Source organism: Triturus cristatus, chromosome 4_2 (genome assembly GCF_964204655.1).
Source record: "Triturus cristatus chromosome 4_2, aTriCri1.1, whole genome shotgun sequence".
NCBI classification, from domain to species: domain Eukaryota; kingdom Metazoa; phylum Chordata; class Amphibia; order Caudata; family Salamandridae; genus Triturus; species Triturus cristatus.
In genome coordinates this window covers 983442366-983465177 of record NC_140586.1, presented here as the reverse complement: position 1 = coordinate 983465177, position 22812 = coordinate 983442366, and the positions used below count along the sequence as shown (strand labels likewise).

Genomic DNA, 22812 nt, shown 5'->3' with positions numbered 1-22812 from the left:
CTGATCAGGATAGCCACCCCCGGGAGCCCCTAGCAAAGCCGGAGTGCCAAACCCTGTCATACCCGTAACGGGCAAGAAAGGGACATTTATTGCCGAGAAGGTGGGTCTCCTGAAGGAGAAGCACGTCGATCTCCATACGCTCTGCATATTTGAGGACTGCCATGCGTTTGAAACGATCCAAAAGACCATTTACATTCCAGGACAATATGCGCATGGCGGCCCTAGGAATGGTTGTGTCAGCCATAATTATAGTCGGGGGCATGCCTAACAAGAGTTCTCGTCTTCTGGAGTAGAGGGAACACATCCCTCAGTCCGTAGGGAACTCCATAAGCTAAGGGGAGCGAGCCTGGAGCAGGGAGCAGAATACGACGCCACCCCTGCATGAGGTGTGAACGGGCGCCATTGTAAGAAGCACATCCCTTGTGAGGAGCAGATGACCCCGGAGTCGATCGCAAGGAGGGCCGGGGAGCGCGCAGAAAGGGGCCACCCGTAGGGCATGGCACCCACACCAAAACTGAAGGGGGCGCAGGCGCATGGTCTCCCCGGAGGGAGAGACATCGGGAGAGCGGACAGTAGACCAGGTCAACAGTGTTGTGATGCCATAGAACAACAACAATGAGGAATTCACCCCCCACCAACGAAATCCCCCCTAGGAGGAAGAAACAACCCCAAACCAACCCCAACCCCCCACCCCCCACCCTATACTTCGAAAACAGAAGCATCTGTCGCCCTAACGGTATGTAACAACAACCAAGCTAAAACGCTCGGGCTTGAGCACTTAGTGCACCCCTCAGTAGATCAGAACAAGACAAATTCTCCTGCCCTGGCTGAGAGCTGCGATTGTAGTGGAACACTGAAGCCCAGTCCCTCGCATCGTCAGCCTGGTAAAGCAAATCCCCTCCCCCCCACAAATCCGCATACAGTAAAGGGAAAATCAAATGACTGGACTGCGGGAAAGATCTGTAAGGTCCATTTGTGCGTCTGGCTGGGCTGCAGAGCCCACCCGCAGGGGGGACTCAGTGTTTCGTCCAGTAGCAGCGGGACTTGTAGGTGCAGCCGAAGAGGCAGAAGAGGCCCCAGACACCCGGCGCGGCCGGCCCATGGAGCGCGTGACAACCACCTCTCCCTCTGTGCGCCTCCGGGGCAGTGTGCGTCGCCGTCGACGGGTTCTTGACGGCTGGGGCACTTCCTGTCCCTGACGCCCAGCCGCCGGTGATCCCTGTCCAGATCGATGCAAAGGACGCTCCTCCGTCAGCCAGGTCCAGGCTGCTCGCGGCGTGTCAAAAAATGTTGCTTTGTGTTGAAAAATGACCCGGAGGCGGGCCGGGAACTGAAGCTGGTACTGGAGGCCCGCATCTTCTGCTTCACCTCCGTGTAGGATCGCCTTAGCTCTTGGACCTCCCGGGTGTAGTCCGGGAAGATCAATATAGTGTGATTTTGGTATGTGAGAGGCTCTTTGCGCCAGGCATCACGTAGACTCGCGTCCCTGTCTCTGAAATTGAGGATCTTTAAGATGAAAGGACGGGGGGCGCTCCCGGAGGCCTGGGAGCCAGCGAGCAGTGTGCCCTCTCCACTACAAAACAGGTTGACAGGCTGTCTGCCGGCATCCAGGACTTAAACCAGCGTTCCAGGAAATCATCTGCACGGCCCGATTCTGCCCCCTCCGGAAATCCCACCAGGTGGAGGTTACTACGCCGGGCTCGGTTTTCTGCATCCTCAGCCCGGCGGTGCAGTTCCTTAGAGTGGGTTGTCAGTTCTCGCACTTGGTCCTGTAACTGACGGCTGTCGATATTCTTGATTCGGTTTCGGAGATGCGGGCGGTGGCGTTACGCAGGTCCTGCCGGAGATGGGCAACGTCGACCTTGACCTCCCCAACCATACCCTCCAGGGAGGAGCGGGATGCGTTGATGGCCTGCAAAATGGCTGCTAGGTCCGTGTTGGGGGCCGAAGCCGCCTCCTCGGTCGAGCCCGCCCCCCTTTCAGAGGTCGTGAACTGATCAATCCTGGTTTGGGTGGCTGCGGGTGGCGGCTTGGAAGCCCTGTCCTTACCCATGATGGCCGCCCCACGGTCAACGGGGGACGTCAAGGCCGGACAGTGAGCAACGTGGGTACCTTCCGGAGACTGTAACAATAGGTAGGGGAAGACAAGGATCAATTGTGATCCAGTAGAGCATTAATTACCATTCACAAGAGAATGGAAGGTCCGGCCACAGTCGTAGCCCCAGATATGAAAGTAACAAAAAGAGATGACTGGGCTGTTCCTTAGGACAGGAAAGAGGAAAGGATCACTAGGGAAAAAGGGTTAGTGCTCAATGGAGGACAACCCCTGGGTATCCAATTTGTTGGATATAATGGCCTCACACACCCTTGCGAGTGTCATGCTTCATCATCGGCAATGCTCCACGTCGGGCAGGCGGTGCAATGCCCAACAGGCTCACCTCTAAGAGGGGCTCTTTATCGGAGATCTTTTATCCAACTGCCTATGGGTGAAGAGGGGGTGAGGGGCCAGGACAGAGTAGATAGTGTGGGTGAGGATAAAATGTGGCCTAAGGTACCGGAAAGCAATTTTTATTCTGGTGGTCCTCTGCCACAAATAAAATCAAGGATAGCCGGTGCTCAGGGGGACTATGGTTTCCCGGAATGGACCAGGGCTAGAGTGCAAATGGTGTGGTCAACATGTTTCTCGCTTCTAGTACAATGACTGCGATTCTTCAGGACCTAGTAAAAAACTACAATCTACAAAACATGACCTAATGATTAGTATCAGTTTAAATACAGCACATAAGTTGTACTTCCTGTATGACACTGCTCCTACCTAAAAAGTGAAGATAAAGGAGAACATTACCACAGGTAAGTAACATGTGACCCTGTAGTGACCATGAACACACTGTGAAGAAGTGACATACTAGTGCAGATAGTGACTAGTATGTGATTAAAACCAAGTTAAAAACTGGTAGCATCAGTATCCATTTGAACTACTTCACGGACCTATGGAAACGGTGATACTGTTACTCACCTAAGGGTTAGAGTTATAGGGTGTCAACAGTACCCGGTGGAACTGACATCAAGGGAGAAGCCATAACCTTTCAGGCTGGGAAGAAAAGGACAAAAGTGGGATGGTATTGAGAGGTAAACTCAAATGTAGGGCGCATATGTATCCTGCTGCCTCGGTGCAGGCGTTCTGTCTACGGGGTAGAAAGCCAAATGGTGGAGTATTGGCTAAGTAGTATGTATTTGAGGCGCTACACGGCACTACGTGAGAGTAATCTAAATATCCTCTATCCAGCCAGTAATAACCAGTTGGTAGATGGTGGACTGGGCTGGGTTGGTATCTAACAATGGGGAGACGCTCCCATTGTAGTTGTATTATAAAGATATTGCAAAGATAGCGTCACAGTGAGTACTGGTCAAAAACGGATATTAATTCCTGGTCGCTGTAAAAGCGCACAATTCAAAACTGCTGTTTGTTCCTCCCAGGGCCGCTATAAGAATAACAGGAAAATAGTTAGAAAATAGTCAGGCAATAGGACCCTGCAGCGCGGTAAAGAGGTTTTAGTCATAATGGGTTGGAAATCCCTGCTGGTGTAGAAGGACACCTTCCGCTGGGAACTGCGTGGCCATACCAATTGCAACACTTCTAACTGCATCTACTTGTTGAGATGCCCATGCGGTCTGCAGTACGTAGGCATGACCTCCCGCCCTGTGAAAATCCGCATCTCTGAACATAGAAGCAACTTCCGTTGTAAGAAAACAAACACCAAGATGTGCAGGCACTACCTAGAACAGAACCACACGGCTGACTCACTGTCCTGGTTAGTTCTTGAATCCTCCCCAGACAATGAAATGAAATGAAATTAAATGAAAACAGATTTATAAAGCGCATGGCTGCCCTTGAGCGTCCCAGCGCTGAGTAATACACTGAACCACTACCCCAGGACGCCAGGAGGGACCTACAGAGGGAAAAGATGAGTCTTCAATGTTTTACGGAATTTTGTCAGGTTGGGTTCTTTACGCAGAGCCGTTGGTAAAGTATTCCAGAGTAGACCCGCATTAATGGAAAAGCGACGTCCACCCGTTTTCACCTTTTTTGCTCTGGGTATCACTACAAGGTTCCCAACTTCAGAGCGAAGGGCGCAAGTAGGTTTATAGGAGCGGATCAAATCTCTAAGAATGGGGGGGCCGGATCCTTGTAAAGCCTTAAACACTATGCAGAGGGATATGAATTTGATGCGTGCTCTAATTGGTAGCCAGTCCAAGGCCTTCAAAGCAGGCCGAGCTGAAGAGCTTTTGGCTGTACCAGTGAGCATCTGCGCGGCTGCATTCTGAGCTCTTTGGAGCACATTCAAAGTGGATTCAGGTGCCGCCAGGAAGAGGGCATTGCTATAGTCCAGCCTCGAGAGCACCAATCCCTGGACCAGAAGTCTCCTAGAATTATCAGGAAGAAGCGGCAGAATTTTTCGGGCTGACCGGAGCAGCCCGTAGCACGTCCCTTCCACTCGCTTGGCTTGAGTAATCAAAGACAGCTCAGGTTCCAGCCATACCCCAAGACTTTTTATAGCGCCCTTGGGGGCCGGAGGTGCTCCTAAACTGGCCGGCCACATACATTTGGGCAGTGACGAGCACAGATTGCCAAGAAGCATTAGCTCCGTTTTTGACCCATTCAGTTTTAGCCGGGAGTCCGACATCCATGCCATGATGTTGGTAAGGCAAGCAGCGAACTTCACCCCCTGACTTTCCGATAAAGACAGGGAAACAATCAATTGAGTGTCATCTGCATAGGTTGCCATTGTCACACCAAAAGGGTGCCACAACCTCCTCCAGCAGGGCCATATAGACGTTAAAAAGTGTGGGGCTCAGCGAGGAGCCCTGCGGGACTCCACACTGGAGGGGAATAGGCAGGGATCTAAAATCGCCGTCGCAGACCTGATAGAAGCGATCACTCAAGTATGTCTGAAGCCACTGGAGGACCAAGCCTCCTACTCCAATCTTTCCCAGACGGTGGATCAGGATATTATGGTCCACCGTATCGAAAGCCGCGCTTAGATCCAGGAACACCATCGCGGCGGAACCTCCCGAGTCTAACATACATCTGCCTTCTTCCACCATCGCTAACAAGGCCGCGTCAGTTCCCTGACCTGGGCGAAAGCCAGTCTGCGTCCGGCCTGGTAGATTGTTAGCTTCCAGGAAGCCGGAGAGCTGGCGATTAACAAACTTCTCGGCGATCTTATTCAAGCAAGGCAGGAGTGAGATGGGGCGGTAATTTGCCAGATCAGTAGGGTCAAGGTCAGGCTTTTTCAAGAGTGCCTTGACAATTGCTTGCTTCCAGCTGGGTGGGACAATGCCATGAGTGAAGGAGGCATTCAAAAGGTTAATTGCAGGACCAACAATAGGATCCACACATTGTTTGAGGATCCGAATGGGCATGGGATCCAGCGGAGAGCCACTCTTCAGAGCCGAAAGCTCCTCACACAAATCCAAGCACAGTCTTTTTCTTAAGGAACAGAGGTGGATACATCGTTTGTCCACCGACAGCCAGGGATTGAATGAGGATATACCCTGGAGTGCTCTGTGAACACATCTCTTCCAAAACATCCCTGATCCACCCAGCGAACTATGCTAAGTTCAGTGTATACCCGCTGGCTTGGTCTCACAACAGTTATCATGGCCAATACACATGCCTTGGCGTACCACACTTAATAAGGCCAATCACTTCCCACTTATCACTGAGCGACACCGCCATTTTAGTGACATAACCCTGAATGTGTTCACTGATTTTTTGTACACTACCCCCCACTCCATCATGGCCGCCCGATTCGCGAGGGAAACCACATGATCTATGGGCGGGTCCTACTTCCTGTTTGGGATCCTGTGGAACACACCCTGGGTGCTATTTAATGAGGAGGGACACGACCGGCTTTCCACTATCCGGACCCGGTGAGATGGGTAGGCTTGACTGGCCCTGGCACGAGCAGTAGAAAGTAAGTGTACCGCCTTCTACACCAGCAGGGATTTCCAACCCATTATGACTAAAACCTCTTTACCGCGCTGCAGGGTCCTATTGCCTGACTACTTTCTAACTATTTTCCTGTTATTCTTATAGCGGCCCTGGGAGGAACAAACAGCAGTTTTGAATTGTGCGCTTTTACAGCGACCAGGAATTAATATCCGTTTTTGACCAGTACTCACTGTGACGCTATCTTTGCAATATCTTTATAATACAACTACAATGGGAGCGTCTCCCCATTGTTAGATACCAACCCAGCCCAGTCCACCATCTACCAACTGTTTATTACTGGCTGGATAGAGGATATTTAGATTACTCTCACGTAGTGCCGTGTAGCGCCTCAAATACATACTACTTAGCCAATACTCCACCATTTGGCTTTCTACCCCGTAGACAGAACGCCTGCACCGAGGCAGCAGGATACATATGCGCCCTACATTTGAGTTTACCTCTCAATACCACCCCACTTTTGTCCTTTTCTTCCCAGCCTGAAAGTTTATGGCTTCTCCCTTGATGTCAGTTCCACCGGGTACTGTTGACACCCTATAACTCTAACCCTTAGGTGAGTAACAGTATCACCGTTTCCATAGGTGCGTGAAGTAGGTCAAATGGATACTGATGCTACCAGTTTTTAACTTGGTTTTAATCACATACTAGTCACTATCTGCACTAGTATGTCACTTCTTCACAGTGTGTTCACGGTCACTACAGGGTCACATGTTGTTACTTACCTGTGGTAATGTTCTCCTTTATCTTCACTTTTTAGGTAGGAGCAGTGTCATACAGGTAGTACAACTTATGTGCTGTATTTAAACTGATACTAATCATTAGGTCATGTTTTGTAGATTGTAGTATTTTACTAGGTCCTGAAGAATCGCAGTCATTGTACTAGAAGCGAGAAACATGTTGACCACACCATTTGCACTCTAGCCCTGGTCCATTCCGGGAAACCATAGTCCCCCTGAGCACCGGCTATCCTTGATTTTATTTGTGGCAGAGGACCACCAGAATAAAAATTGCTTTCCGGTACCTTAGGCCACATTTTATCCTCACCCTCACTATCTACTCTGTCCTGGCCCCTCACCCCCACTTCACCCATAGGCAGTTGGATAAAGGATCTCCGATAAAGAGCCCCTCTTAGAGGTGAGCCCGTTGGGCATTGCACCGCCTGCCCGACGTGGAGCATTGCCGATGATGAAGCATGACACTCGCAAGGGTGTGTGAGGCCATTATATCCAACAAATTGGATACCCAGGGGTTGTCCTTCATTGAGCACTAACCCTTTTTTCCCTAGTGATCCTTTCCTCTTTCCTGTCCTAAGGAACAGCCCAGTCATCTCTTTTTGTTACCTTCCGGAGACCCCACAAGGACCAGGGAGGCGGACGGCAGGGGGGAGTATGCACGGCCGGGGCACCCCGCCCGTCCGGAAGGTCAATTGCCACAGGCACCGCAGGTCACGTCCTTGCGCGCCGCCCGATAAGGCAGCCGAATATCCCTCAAGGCCTGCCAGCGACCTGAAACTGCAGACCCGTGGCCCGCCGATACCCAGGGCGGCGCGCCGCCTCCTACTGCACAACACAGCCAAGGCTAAATCCACGCCGACACCAGCGAAGTCACAGGACCCGAGCACTCCGTACAGATGTCCAAGCACTTCAAGGTGGTCCCCAGTGCACAGGCGGGAAGGACCGCCCCCTTCCAAGCACCTCGCGGTGGGTCCCCAGCCACCGATGCCAGCACTCAGCCCATGGCCGCGGGCGCCAGATTCAGTTCAGTTCACCCCCCCCAGGATCTTGATGCCTTCACAGCCGACAACGTAAGTCCTGTAGCCAAGGAGGGGGGGTGGGGGGGGGGAAGAAGCTGCCGCACACACTGACCGCCGGCCTGCGGCCCGATCAGCAAAGGCGGGAGCCTGCCCCGCGCCACTCAACAGCCCCCAGCAGGCCGCGAGGGACCAGGTCCAGATGCAGCAGCGAAAGCAGGGGGGGAAGGGGGAGCCGGTCCCCAACCGTCGACACCTGGCCCAAAGGGGGGGCCCCCCCACCACTCCCCGGCCACCTCAACAGCCAAGGCAGCCCCAATTACACGCCTCCCTCAGCGCCGCACTCACCGGCCGCCGTCCACCACAGTACGGCCCCCCGGGGCCCGCTCCGCTCCGCACCCCCACACTCACCGCCGGCAGTCCTTAGGCTGGAACACCTCTCTTCTCGCGGGGGGGGGGGGCCGGCAGCGGCAGTTGAAACGCCTCCGCGAGGCCGCCGATGTCCCTGGGAGGCCGGGCCTAGACACCACGTGGGAGCCGCGGGCTCGATTAGCAGCCCGCCCGGGTCCCAGCACCAGGATCGCCCCCTCCAGCCGCCGTCCCGCCTCCAGGCTGCCAATCTTTGCTCGGGCCGGGCCGAATCCTGTCAACTTCGGACCCTCGGCCGCGGGACAGGTCCGCGCTCCGATGCGCCCCAAATGAGTCGGCCATGGCAGCTCGCCAACGATCAGGGAAGGATTTGCAGGGTCAGGCGTCCGGAGCCTCACCGCCAAGCGGCCATGTTGGACCTGCGCCACCTAGCGTTCCACATAGTCCAGTTCAAACCAGTTTCAGGGGCTACCTGCCCCTGCTCTGGCGTGAAACTGGACAAAGGAAATGGGTGTAACCACCCCTCTTACCTAACCCTCCCATAGATGGGTCCCTAGAGTAGCTGAAGCTCCCGCCGGACGCCGAAGTCTTTGCATCACCAGAGGTAGATTTCCAGACTTCCCCGAGGCTACCCTGAGTCCACAGTGAAGCTGAGGCCCGTGGCTTTCGTGGGTGATGTGGAACCGTGAACCCGGGACACCGTGAACTTTTGCAGCAACACTATCTTCCTGGTCCTCCTCGAAGCTGTGCTTTGGGTAGCCCCAGCCTTGAGCACCTCCTGCACCGAAGATTGCTGGCCTCCACTCCACGAGTGACCCATGGGCCAGTTTCAAGTGCGACCGCTCGAGGCTCCTTCGCTAGTCCGTTAGTTAGTAGGTCCCGACGAAGGCAACTCCTCTTCTGATTGGGCTTACCTGGTTGCTCCAGACGTGCCCCGACTTACCCTCGCTGAGTGAGTCCCATAGACCTTGCTGGTCTGCACCGCAGTCCTTTCTCTGATTTCCAGTGACTTGCCGTTGCCAAGGCTTGTTGGGTCCAATCTGGTCGCCGACACCGCAGCACTCGACAGACTTCGTGGGCCAGCTCGAATCCAACTCCTGGTCTTCATCGGCGCCTCCTGGACCTCGTGGCTGCAGAGTCAAGACACCCATCAACTCATCTGAAGCACCCGACATCTGTGGGCATTGGTCCATCCTGTCCTTGGTCACTGGTAAGTGACCCAGACTCTGTCCCCTCTGCTTTCAGGTTCCTTCCAGACTAGTTCCAGGCTTGGATCTCTTCGGACACTTCTTCTCTTCACGGCAGCTGCACTTCTTCACCAGCTTCCATTAAAATCGACGATGCGACCCGACACCAAAAGACACCTATGCACCCGGCTTCCCTGGGTGAGGTAACACGAGTACTCCGTCGCTCCCGTGGGTGCTAGCCCTAGAACTTCCTAAGTCCAAAAGGGTTTGGTCCTGACTCAATTCTAAGTGTCCCTAATCTTTAATTTTCCAACCGTGACATTGCCCATAGAAGATAATGGGAACCCGCGGTTGTGTTCACACACTGCACACGGCAACCGTGGGTCTCCTGTGTCACTACCTTTGGTGGTTCCTTGGGGTCCCAGCGATTCTACAGGCTCTAGGTCTTGTGTCTAGTTCAGTCGTGGTTCTTATACCACTTTATTGGTATATGGTTTGGTACGCCCCTAGGGCCCAAACGCGTATTTGTGCTATTACTGTTGATTGCTAACTTGTAAATTAAGTACTTTGAACTCCAGTCTCATAAAGAGACTAGAGGGGAGTGTTTTATCTTAAATACATATATTTTAAATATATACTTGGTGTGGTTGTCCTTTCATTTGGTCATTCAAGAGATTATAGACTGGTAAAACAAGCTGCTTTACATTCCTTCAAGATCTAGCCTGAAGGCTGCTCTTCATAGCTACCACTAGGATAGCTTTCAATAAAAGTTGTCGTTAACCTATTCACCATAAGGGGTTGTTTGGACTGATACAAGGTGCCCACTATAATTAGTGGACAGCATATATCAGGCCAACTTCTCACAGTAACCACCCCTCTTTCCAAACCCTCCCATAGGTGGGTCCCTAGAGTATGTCCAACCCCCAAACTTTGTATAAGTATGGGAACCCAGTCCTTGCGATTTCATTTAGCTTTCAATAAAGGTTGTCTTTAACCTATTCACCATAAGGGGTTGTTTGGACTGATACAAGGTGCCCACTATAATTAGTGGACAGCATATATCAGGCCAACTTCTCACAGTAACCACCCCTCTTTCCAAACCCTCCCATAAGTGGGTCCCTAGAGTATGTCCAACCCCCAAACTTTGTATAAGTATGAGAACCCAGTCCTTGCGACTTCTGATTACCCTGGATGAAACTCTGCAACATATATACTGGACCTTCGACATTCTATTTCGACTAAAAGACTGAAGAAATCTCCCTTGGGGTCAAGGAGTGACTCCCCTGCTTGGCAGGCACCAAAGAAGCAACTGTCCTGTCTGCAACTCTGAAGCTCCCGCCGGACGCTGAAGTCTTCGCATCACCAGAGGTGGATTTCCAGACTTCCCCGAGGTTACCCTGAGTCCACAGCAAAGCTGAGGCCCGTGGCTAATGTGGGTGACGTGGAACCATGACCCCTGGACACCGTGATCTTTTCCTGATCCATCATCTTCCTGGTCTTCCTCGAAGTTGTGCTTTGGGCTCTGAGTATCCCCAGCCTTGAGCAACTCCTGCACCGAAGATCTCCGGCCTCCACTCCACGAGTAACCCGTGGGCCAGTTTCAAGTGCGACCGCTCGAGGCTCCTTCGCGATCGCTAGGCCGTTGGCTAGTGGGTCCCCACGAAGGCAACTCCTCTTCTGATTGGGCTTTCCTGGTTGCCCCAGATGTGCCCCGACTTACCCTCGCTGGGTGAGACCCACAGACCTTGCTGGTCTGTACCGAAGTCCTTTCTCTGTTTCCAAGCGACTTGCCGTTGCCAAGGCTTGTTGGGTCCAATCTGGTCGCCGACACCGCAGTACTCGACAGACTTTGTGGGACAGCTCGAATCCAGCTCTTGGTCATCGTTGACACCTCCTGGACCTCGTGGCTGAAGAGTCAATACTCCCGTCAACTCACCTGAAGCACCCGACATCTGTGGGCATTGGACTATCGTGCCCCTGGTCACTGATAAGTGACCCAGACTCTGTCTCCTCTGCTTTCAGGGTCCTTCCATCCTCAATCCGGGCTTGGATCACTTCGGACACTTCTCCTCTTCACGGCAGCAGCACTTCTTGAGCAGCTTCCATTGAAAACGACGCCGCGACCCAACACCATTTGACACCTATGCACTCGGCCTCCCTGGGTGAGGTAGCTCGAGTACTCCGGTGCTCCTGTGGGTGTTGGCCTCAGACACCTCTATGTCCAAAAGGGTTTGCTTGTAGTCGTCCTCTAAGTGTCCATAAACTCTTAATTTCGAATCGCGACTTTCCCCATAGAAGTTAACGGCGATTCGCGGCTGTGTTCTCACACTGAACGTGTCCCCCCTGGGTTCCCTGTGTCACTACCTTGGGTGGTTCCTTGTGGTCCAAGCACTTCTACAGGCTCTAGGCCTTGTGTCTAGTTCAGTCGTGGTTCTTATACCACTTTATTGGTATATGGTTTGGTACGCCCCTAGGGCCCAAACGTGTATTTGTGCTTTTACTGTTGAATACTGACTTGTAACTTAAGTACTTCGAACTCCAGCCTCATAAAGAGATTAGAGGGGTGTGTTTTATCTTAAATACATATATTTTCAATATATACCTGGTGTGGTTGTCCTTTCATTTGATCATTCAAGAGATTATAGGCTGGTAAAACAAGCTGCTTTACATTCCTGCTAGACTTAGCCTGAAGGCTGCTCTCCATAGCTACCACTAGGATAGATTTCAATAAAAGTTGTCTTTAACCTATCATCAATAAGGGTTGTTTGGACTGGTACAGGGTGCCCACTATAACTTATGGACAGCATATATCAGGCCAACTTCTCACAACCGCTGACAGAAGTCCATCCTGGAAGGGAGATCAGCACAAGGAACAGCTGACAGAAGTCCTGCCTGGAAGGAAGATCTGAACAAGGCACAGCTGACAGAAGCCCCTGCCTGGAAGAAAGATCTGCACAAGGCACAGCTGACAGAAGTCCTACCTGGAAGGAAGACCTGCACAAGGTACTGCTGACAGAAGTCCTGCCTGGAAGGAAGATCTGCACAAGGCACAGCTGACAGAAGCCCCTGTCTGGAAGGAAGATCTGCACAAGGCACAGCTGACAGCGGTCCTGCCTGGAAGGAAGATCTGCACAAGGCACAGCTGACAGAAGCCCCTGCCTGGAAGGAAGATCTGCACAAGGCACAGCTGACAGAAGTCCTACCTGGAAGGAAGATATGACAGAAGTCCTACCTGGAAGGAAGATCTGCACAAGGCACTGCTGACAGAAGTCCTGCCTGGAAGGAAGATCTGCACAAGGCACAGCTGACAAAAGCCCCTGTCTGGAAGGAAGATCTGCACAAGGCACAGCTGACAGACGTCCTGCCTGGAAGGAAGATCTGCACAAGGCACAGCTGACAGAAGCACCTGTCTGGAAGGAAGATCTGCACAAGGCACAGCTGACAGAAGTCCTACCTGGAAGGAAGATCTGCACAAGGCGAAGCTGACAGAAGTCCTGCCTGGAAGGAAGATCTGCACAAGGCACAGAAGACAGAAGTCCTGCCTGGAAGGAAGATCTGCACAAGGCACAGATGACAGAAGTCCTGCCTGGAAGGAAGATCTGCACAAGGCACAGATGACAGAAGTCCTGCCTGGAAGGAAGATCTGCACAAGGCACAGATGACAGAAGTCCTGCCTGGAAGGAAGATCTGCACAAGGCGCGGCTGACAGAAGTCCTGCCTGGCGGTGACCTCAAAGTAGTGAGAGACCCACAAACCACAAGATCCTTCAAGCCCAGCTAGCCACACTGGACACAATGTACACCAAAGGCCTGATTTAGATTTCAGCGGATGGTTTATTCCATCACAAATGTGACAGGTATCCTGCCCGCCCCATTAAAAATGCATTACATCCTGTGGCAATTATAATAAGGCAGACAGGATATCTGTCACGTTTTGATTAAGCCTTGGTGTAGTTCACAGAGTTTTACTCCACGGAACGCCACGAAGTGCCAGGGAAACTCCGCCGCACTCTGGGGACTTCCGCAAGTGGCAGAGTTTGTTAAATTGCGCAGCTCTCACTGATTTTTAGTGCCAAGAGTTTGTCCATTACTGTAAAATCAGCACGAACGGCACAATGCATCGCCCCAGAGGGCGCTGCTGCTTTCTGCCGCTCGAATTGACTTTCTAATTGAGTGGCAGCTTCATCAACGAGAATGGCAGATTTGTACACTCGAGTGGTCGCGACTTGCCGCGACCTCCCGCAGTGAAAAATCTCACCTAGAGGAGGTCTAGCACGTTATATTTTCTCACAAGCGCTCACCACCTTACCGTTGGCGAACGGTTTGAGAAAAACAACTCCGTTCTGCATCACTTCGTATAGTTTTTGGGAAATCCGCACAGAGTGCGGAGCGGGCAAATCTTTGCGAGCTCCTCCGGCAAAGAGGAATTCTTCACCCACCCCTTGTTTTGAGGCAATAATCTGTTGGACAAACTCCTAACTAGGCCCTATGTCTGCAATAAGTGTTGTAGAAGAAGTGAGATCCATGGCCTTGTGACTATCAGGCCGTTATCTGACTTCTGATGAACCCCACAGAGTGAGTGCGCAGCCAGAGGGCAGTACGGGGGGTCAAAGGACAGGAAATGAGGTAAACTTGAATATGAGAAATATGGAAAGGTAGAAATGCCGCCTCACCTGTGGATAACTGACACCTCCTCCCGCTCTGCCAAATGCCCATCCAGTCACAAAGTGGCATCCTGGGCCCCAAACGGACAACATCATACCGGATGCCATGTAATGGTGGAAAAGGGGGAAAACAGAGTAATATGCACACATCTGCTGCAGAGATATGTCAGGTAAATTATTGGTTGTGATGAATTCTCTATAAGTACTAAATGACTGATATCGTTGAATATTAAATTATATGAATCAACGTTTGTTTGCCTTATCTGCGCTTATAATGTAAAGGATGGGCCTTACAGTGAACTCCTCGCTCTGTTTTACACAAAAGCCCCGGAAGGAGCTGCATCTTATAGAACTTTATCTACTTTAGGAAGAACTAAAGACTTGATTTTTAAAGTTGTCTTTCAGGGTCAGATTCGGGGGTGCTGTAAGCTGCACTAGTTTCAGGGAGATGGACAGATGTTACGGCGATAGGAAACCCACCTCAACTCCCAATAATGTTCCAATCTTCCAGGTTAGAAGAAACCAGAAATGCTTGAACCAAGGGAGCTGTTGAATGTGTCAAAGGTGACTTATGAACGGCAAGGTAAAGACAGGAGGTGGCATTTGAGATGATCTTAAGTGAATAGGAAAGAACGAGAAGAAGTATGTGAATGGAGTTACTTTTGTTGTATACTTCGTAAAGTTACTGCAAATTATACCGCCCAGTCTGATCCACCACTTTTTCTAAAATCTATTGTTGTTGAAATGAAATCTTGACCATATGCGTCCATCTTAAGCTATACCTCTAGCACTTGGGTGCTCCGTGAGCGCCCTTACTTTGCTAAGTTACTCTGTGAACATTGGTAAATCACCTCCTTTTCAGACATTAATAAGATGTCACGTGATCAACAGAACTTTTAGTTACATTTCTGTGTATGATGAAATATTCCTTGCTAAGTTTCAAAGGCGGTAAAGAAGAAGGGGGAGATTTACTAAGATTTTCCGCTGTGTTTGCATCACAAAAGTGGGACAAAATGGCGCAAAATCTTTTTTTCCTAATTTACTTTCCAGCGCTAAACTTGTTAAGCGCTGGAAATAACGTAAAAGTAATGTGAAACAGCGCATAGCACTGCGTCGCATTACTTCACACCATGGGGGCCTGCCAAGGGGGGTGCATGGGCGTTCCCGTGCAACCACCCAAGGTTTCTCACGCTAAACCCAATTTACCAAATACAGTAGCTTGGGTTTAGCGTGAGAAAACTGCGCCCTTTTAAACTAGGCGCAAGGGAGGAGAAATGCTTTCATTTCTCCTTCCTTTTCTGACTTTGCATGCGTGCTGCACTGTTCAACACGCATACAAAGTGGGAAAAGCTTTCCCTCGTGTCTGCCATAGTATTTTGTACAGGAAGGGTGTCCTTCCTGTACAAACCCAATCCTGGACTCACACACACACACACACACACACCCTAGCGCTCTGGTGCTAAGGTGTGTGCATGGCGCAGGCCCTCTGTAATCAGTGCCGGCGCAAGGGAAAGGGAAGGCGAGAGCCATATCTGTGAAAATATGGTGCTTTCCTGCTCCCCCCCTGTCGCACAACGCAGCGCAGCCTTGCGGGGGCGGGGGGCTGCGCTGCATTGCGTGGAGATTTGGTAAATCTCCCCCGAAATGTCTTTTAAAATCATTTAAACATTGTGAATTCTCATTCCATTGTGTTTCAATTTAGTAATTTTAAATATCTTTACATCCAACAGAAAACAAGCCTTGAATGTATGAAATGACCATCAATAACGAAGCGAATGCGGTAAATCTTCAATAATAGCAGAAATAATGAGCTACAGTATTCAGGAAAACATCAGCGCAGTCGGCGACAGAGGAACCTGCACACAAACTGACAGATCCCGGATGAAGCATCGAGGGCAGTTCAGTGATTGGAAGAGTCTGAGCTGTGCACCTCCACGCCACAAGACGAAGAAATGACCGTAGGAAAATTAAGGCAACAACAATAACAAACCACTTCCTGTATAAACAAGTGTCCAACACCAGCTTTGATCATGGGATCGGTGTGATGTGATTACCGCAGTGCTCTGTTTTCTAATATGATGACAAGCCATCATTCCGTGCTCTGGGTGAATTGTAAACTTTTTGTGGCCAAACCACAGTAACCAGAGAAGAGCACAACAGAGCGGAGCCAGACAACTGACGGGTAAAGGAAAGAGGAGTTCTTCTATCTACAATACAACAGACTGTCCTAATTTGCACCGGCCAAAGGAAGATACATCTTTACCCGCAAGCGTGCATAGCCATAAACCAATCTAAAGGCACAATCGCCTACAAAGACACCTTCTACGTATTAGGAGTGTGGCAAATATTTGGTGGCTATTGCATTTTATTGTTAAAACAGAAATCAAACGTGCAAAATACTGCACTCATATAAAGTGTGTGAGAAAAACACAAGTGCTTTATCAGCCATGTTGGCCCATCAAGAAATACAGTCATGGGATGTAGACAAATATATACCCGACCCACAGACACTAACCAAGAAAGAAGAATCATACACATGCAGCAAGATCTTTACTTTGTCATCACTACTCAAGCTTCATCAGCACACGTACACAGGACAAAAACCATTCAAGTGCAGTGAATGTGTAAAGAGCTTTAGTAGGTTATCAGAACTACAGAGACACCAGCGAACACACACAGGAGAAAAGCCATTCAAGTGCAGTGAATGTGTGAAGAGCTTTAGTCAGTTATCAATCCTCCAAACACATCAGCGAATACACACGGGAGATAAACCATTCAAGTGCAGTGAATGTGCAAAGTGCTTTAGTCAGTTATCACACCTACTAAGACACCAGCGAACACACACAGGGGAAAAACCATTCAACTGCAGTGAATGTGTGAAGAGCTTTAGTCGGTTAGCAGACCTAAAAAGTCATCAGCGAACACACACGTGGGAAAAACCTTATCATTGTTGTGAATGTGACAGTAGTTTTTACGGCTCTTCAGCATTAAGGTATCATCAGCGAACTCACACAGGAGAAAAACCATTCAAGTGCAATGAATGTGGGAAGAGCTTTAGTCAATTATCAGAGCTACAAAGACACCAGCGAACACACACAGGGGAAAAACCATTCAAGTGCAGTGAATGTGCAAAGTGTTTTAGTCAGTTATCACACCTTCAAAGTCATCAGCGAACACACACGGGGGAAAAACCATTCAAGTGCAGTGAATGTGCAAAGTGCTTTAGTGAGTTATCAAGCCTTCAAAGACATCAGCGAACACACACAGGGGAAAAGCCATTCAAGTGCAGTGAATGTGTGAAGAGCTTTAGTCAGTTATCAGAGCTACAAAGACACCAGCGAACACACACAGGGGAAAAACCATTCAAGTGCAGTGAATGTGCAAAGTGTTTTAGTCAGTTATCACACCTTCAAAGTCATCAGCGAACACACACGGGAGAAAAGCCATTTATATGCAGTGAATGTGTGAAGAGCTTTAGTCGATTAGAAAACCTGCAAAGACATCAGCGAACACACAGTTATTGTGAGAGGAATGAATTACGGAAAAATATAAAATTCAAATTATGTGGGATATTGAAATATCAGATGATAGAAGACCGGACTGGCAGTAAACAAGAAAAACAGATAACAGTATTTGCAGGATTATAAAAGTGTTTGTTTCCAGTGATTGTTCACTTCCGTAAACACTGCAAAGTGACATGATGTACCCAGATACACAGTGGGAGACGAGCACAATGTGGACTAAAAGAAAATAAAGATTCTTGATTTTTATTTGGTGAAGAAGAGATACAAAGAAAAACATTCAATTGCATCTGATCACATTACCTGTAAAAGCAACACTGAAAAACACTGGAACTAACAACGGTACTTTCAGCTAACTTGTTGGATTAGTGATAAAACCTATAAACCCAACACACCCAGGGTGGACATGTTGTCAGAGCTCTGGAGATGGGAAACTTCATTGGTAAAATGTATGTATTACTATTGACAAATGCCACTGCAGTCTATGTAATGAACTAAAGCGAAGCGCAGGTGTTCAAGAAATAACCTATTTTTAGATATAAAAGAGCATATAACTTGTTTTAAGTACCGTTTGCTGCATCTTTTACAGACTATTATCGGTTGATGGATCAGCTCGTGCCTCGGGCCTTATAACAAAGTGTGACCCGTGGCTCCTCTCCGACTTGGCTCTCCCAATTCATTTTGTGCCTTGCCAAACTCTACTTTTTACCAGAATTGAGTCATTGTAGGCAGCAGACTCTGTTTGAAGAATGTGGTGAAATAGCGAAATCCCACATCAAAAGCTGATATGTGCCAGGACAATCAGTCGCACTCCCAGCAACTCGTCTTCCACACTTGATTGTCCCTTGTCCTCAAATGTTCTGAAGGATTTGTCGTATGAATGCCAGAAGTGGCAGTGACATTCATGAAGCTAAAGCTAACAGGAGTGTGTGGGAGATAGAGAGGGGGAGAGATAAAGAGAGCGAGAGAGACAAAGAAAGGGGGAAAAAAAGAGAGAAATGGAAGGAGGGGGAACGGCACGTTATTTGTACTCACCTAAAAATAGAAGAAGCAGCCGAATACATGTCAATGTGTGACATCACCAGAGAAACGGGCTGAATACCTGTGAATTTATAGATTTATTTTTAATACCTATAGACCCATGTCATGGAATAAACAGGGCACAAGTAAGGAAAATAGTGAAGGAGCCCCTTATCATATGCGAATCACAATGACGTCACATGTAGTGACGTCACAAGAAGTGATATCAGGCCCTTATAATCATTTTCACATGAAAGGTCGACGGCCTGTTTTAAAAAGAAAAAACAAGAAACAAAATAGTTTTTGGTTTCAGTTTTTATACATCATGTGTTTTTCCCACTATCAGTTTGTAACTATACTCGGAAATGACTGAAAGTGTCAATATTTTTAAACAGATATGTGGAACTTGGAAATTACAATTTTTGACAGTTTTCAGCGAATAAATAAACTGTGCTTTTAATTTGCGTTTGTTTCCTGACGTTGTTCTTGATCCAGCCCCTAAGCCCCAAAGTGTTTCACATTTACAGTGTTATAAGGAATAGAAGGGCTCATTTTGTCAAGTTCTCTGTTCCGCTCTTGCGCCGCTCACACAAATAAATAAAGGGGACGCTGCTGGTGGGACGGATAGTTACAAACACTCTGAGGCCTGTGTTTGCAGATGCAAGAAACAAAGTAACAATTCCCAGTCGCAGGCTAAGGAGCGAGGTGGAACTGAGTCCCTTTTCTAGGTAATAGTGGGGGGACCCCATCAAACTGTGGCTACCCCCAACTTGTGCCGTGCTGATAAAGCAATCGTGAATTTGAGTAATTTACGATGAATTGAAATGAGAGAAAGAGAAGAAGAGAGCGAGGTGCAGGATATATTAAAGAAAATGAAAAAAAGAGACACAAGACTTTACTCTGTTCTGTTCTGCACTTTACATAAACAAGTTGTGTTGCGCTTTGTGAAAACGCTGTCACCCCCCTTTGTATGTAAATGAGCTTCTGTGAGCTCCCATCTCTTCTAGCGCGGATGATAATGTGAGCACTGTAAGGTAATCACAAACAAATGCTATATTGAGAAATAATCATCTTCCAGGTCACACAGCTGTGGTTATGTAGGTCTTTATTAGTTTTTTTATTTACTTTAATTTGCAGCAATTCTCCAGGTTACTTTTTCTCAGTATATCGCTTTATATCGCTCTTTACTCTCCATCAGTTAAACGTGAGGTTTGATGTAGGATTTGTTGTTAGTGTCCCTAGACCATGTCTCAAGCCCTTTGTCCTCGATTTGTCTGCATGTGTTTTGTCCACACACTGGTCTCGGATGGGCCTTCTCAAGGTAAAAGGCGCTGTAATAGGAATAATAAATCAGACATATTTGAAATTCTATCTAAACAAATGTGTGCCTTTCAGTTATCAGGCACCACCAGACTCACATCTACACATGTAATTGAGCAGCAGACTAAAGTGACTCCTCCCTGTATAAATATGCGCCATCAGTAATCGGGCTGATGGTTCCGCTGATGCGCACAGCAAATAAAGTTTCTGGGATTGCGCTCATTGGCCTAAATTTTATTTGCTGAAGTTTCATGCAGTTTCGCTGATGCGCACATCTTATATGGTGGATATTGCGCACTGTAAGCAGATCACTGAAGTTCACCCTTAAGTAGTAACTAGGTCAAACATACATAGTACATACATCATGCAAAATGTCACTGGCCCTCCCTCCTTGTTGACATCTCCAGGAGCTCCTCCTCTCTCGTGGCTGAAGTGGAAGAAGGTTTTCACACATTATGCTCATGTCTGTGGCACTTCCTTACGCGCAGAGAGGAAAGCCTCATGGTTAATGCATTGTTTGGGCTCTGAGGGACAAGAATTCTTTGAACACCATCCTGAGCTCTCCGATAGTGACTCTGCCACTCTTTTTTTTAAAATTATTAATATTTTTGTTAAGAATTTTGTTGGATACTGTTCTCCTACACACCGCTTTGTGCCTACCACCCTGGGGCCGGCAGCGTTTTCCCTTACATGCGTTACACAGCTAGTAAACAACCCAAGGGGCAGGCAGCGATCAGCGACCAAGGAATAAAATAACCATCAGATATACATAAAAAATTCAAAGAAAAACTACATAAACAATAACAAAACTCATGTAGCCTACGTCTTCCCGCATTGTCCTATTGTACTTAAAAAAGCATTAGAATGTTGCTTATGCATCAGAAAATATTATAAGAACGGCGTTTGTTAAACCTAGTAGTTTTCGCTAGTTCCACATTCCCTGTCTTCCATTGATGTTAGATAAAATAGAAGAAACTACCCATATCTGTCGCAGCACTACCCTTCTATAGGTCACCCTCTGATTAACATTGCCTAGGGGTGATTAACTAGTGTCCGCTTGCGCTGCGCCTTCTGGGTGTGCGTGTGTCGCGGTTCCCGTGTCTGAGGTTTTGGAAAGCAAATACGTCGTGTAGAGTCCCCAGAAATTCTTAGGTCTACTCGTGGGAGGCAGCAATTCGCTGAAATTTTCCGTTTGCGTGCTACAGTACAGCATGTCCTCTGACCACTGCGTTATTGTGGGCAAGGGACCCTTCAACCAGCACATTGCAACCCGCTGCTTCGCTATTAAAAGACCCATATCCACTAACCTGCGCACCGACTTGGCCAACGGTTTGGTATATCGGGTCCGGGGCCAATTCCATGTCCACAATTTTCCCCAGCTCCTGAAAAATAGATTGCCAATATGTATACACCCCCGGACACTGCCGCGCCAAATGAATAAAGTCTGCAGGTTGTGCTCTGCATCTGTCACAGGCCGATGTCTCTAACAACCCATACCTATGTCATCGCTCTGGTGTGTAGCACACTCTATTGATATACTTAAAGTGGATCAGCCTGTGTCTACCGTGTAAGGAGACACGTCGGGTGTTAGTGCAACAGTAGGTCCACATGACATCATCTATTTTCCGCTGCAAATCACGTTGCCAGGCTAGTCTAGATTTAGTGTACTGGTTGGTTCTATACGACATACCCAATTTATAAATGTTAGTGACCATTTTACGGGGCGACTTGGCCTTTATTATGTAAATGAGTTCCGGCACTGCAGGGGGCTCTAGTAGGTCATCTCCTAAGGTATCACGCAGTGCTCTCCGCACTCTGTAAAAATGGAACCTTTGTAGCAGGCTGCCAGGGGACTCTGGGTTCTCCACTTTTTCCCAGGATTTAATAATTTCCTCCTGAAACAAATCCCATGCCGCTGAGATATTCATTGATTTTAACGCCTGTATGACCCCCGACTCTTAATGAATACGAGATCTGCATCAAAACGCTGGACTTGCACTACCTCCCCAAAGTGAGTACTGTCCTTGAACTATATCACTTTGGGAGAAGAATGTAAAGTCAGGATGAGTCGGTCGAACAGTACATAACTACCTTGCACAAATTGTCTTCCACTTGCAATTTTGGTGCAGTTTAGAGGAGCGCTTAAGAGATCAGTTCATGTTGGGATGCGCCCTCGACAAAACGAGACACCCTGTGGCAAAAAGACATGCCATCGCTTCAAAGAAGTGCTGACCATGGCCAAAAGTCATGAGCATTCAAAAGCGTGTGTTGATATTATATGCAAAGACAGTTCAGGTTCAGGTGATAAAAAGGAGAACATTGATGTCAAGGTGATGGTAGATAGATTTGTTAAACCCAAATCGGACACCACTTTAAAGCCCTTTAACACCAAGAATTTTCAGGGGAAATGCTACAGGTGTGGCAACCCTGGCCATATGGCCAACTTTAAAGACTGCCCAGGCTGGAAGGCCATGTGCAAAACTTGTGAGAGAAAAGGTCACGTCTCAAAGAGTTGCAGAACGGGCCACGAACATAAAAAAGTCAGGGAAGTTGATCTTTATGAAGAAGATTTGGAAGGAATCAATATTCTCCCAGTCACAGGGAATGCTAGTGATGGCCCTCAGGAGCTAGTTTTGATTAATGATGCTCCCGTGAGCATGCTCTTCGACTCTGGAGCCAAGGTAAGACTAGTCCCCAAAACATTTAGTGAGCATAATCTGCAGGGCAAAGTCACCCTGTTGAAGCCATACATTAGACCAAAAGGTTAAGGTGGAGTGACTATTGAGTTGCCGGGTTATTTCTGGGGCACAATTGACTTCAAAGGGAGAGTCATCCCTGGTAAAATCTATGTCTCGATGAAGGGGGACTCGCTCATAAGTTGGTTCCATCAACTTGATCTACATATCTTCCTTGATCCAGATGAGAATTGCTGCCTAAAAGAATTACCACCAGTTATGGTGGTTAGTAAT

At 48.6% G+C, this 22812-nt stretch overlaps 1 protein-coding gene across 1 annotated transcript in view; it reads left to right on the top strand.

Moving 5' to 3' along the window:
* The window catches only part of LOC146839210 (uncharacterized), a 261732-nt gene that overhangs the window by 139942 nt on the left and 98978 nt on the right, over positions 1-22812 (top strand). Inside the window, exon 6 of the mRNA XM_085600018.1 lies at positions 16363-17624. Within this exon, the coding sequence (XP_085456144.1) occupies positions 16363-17624 (1262 nt within the window). The remainder of the gene's footprint in view (positions 1-16362; positions 17625-22812) is intronic.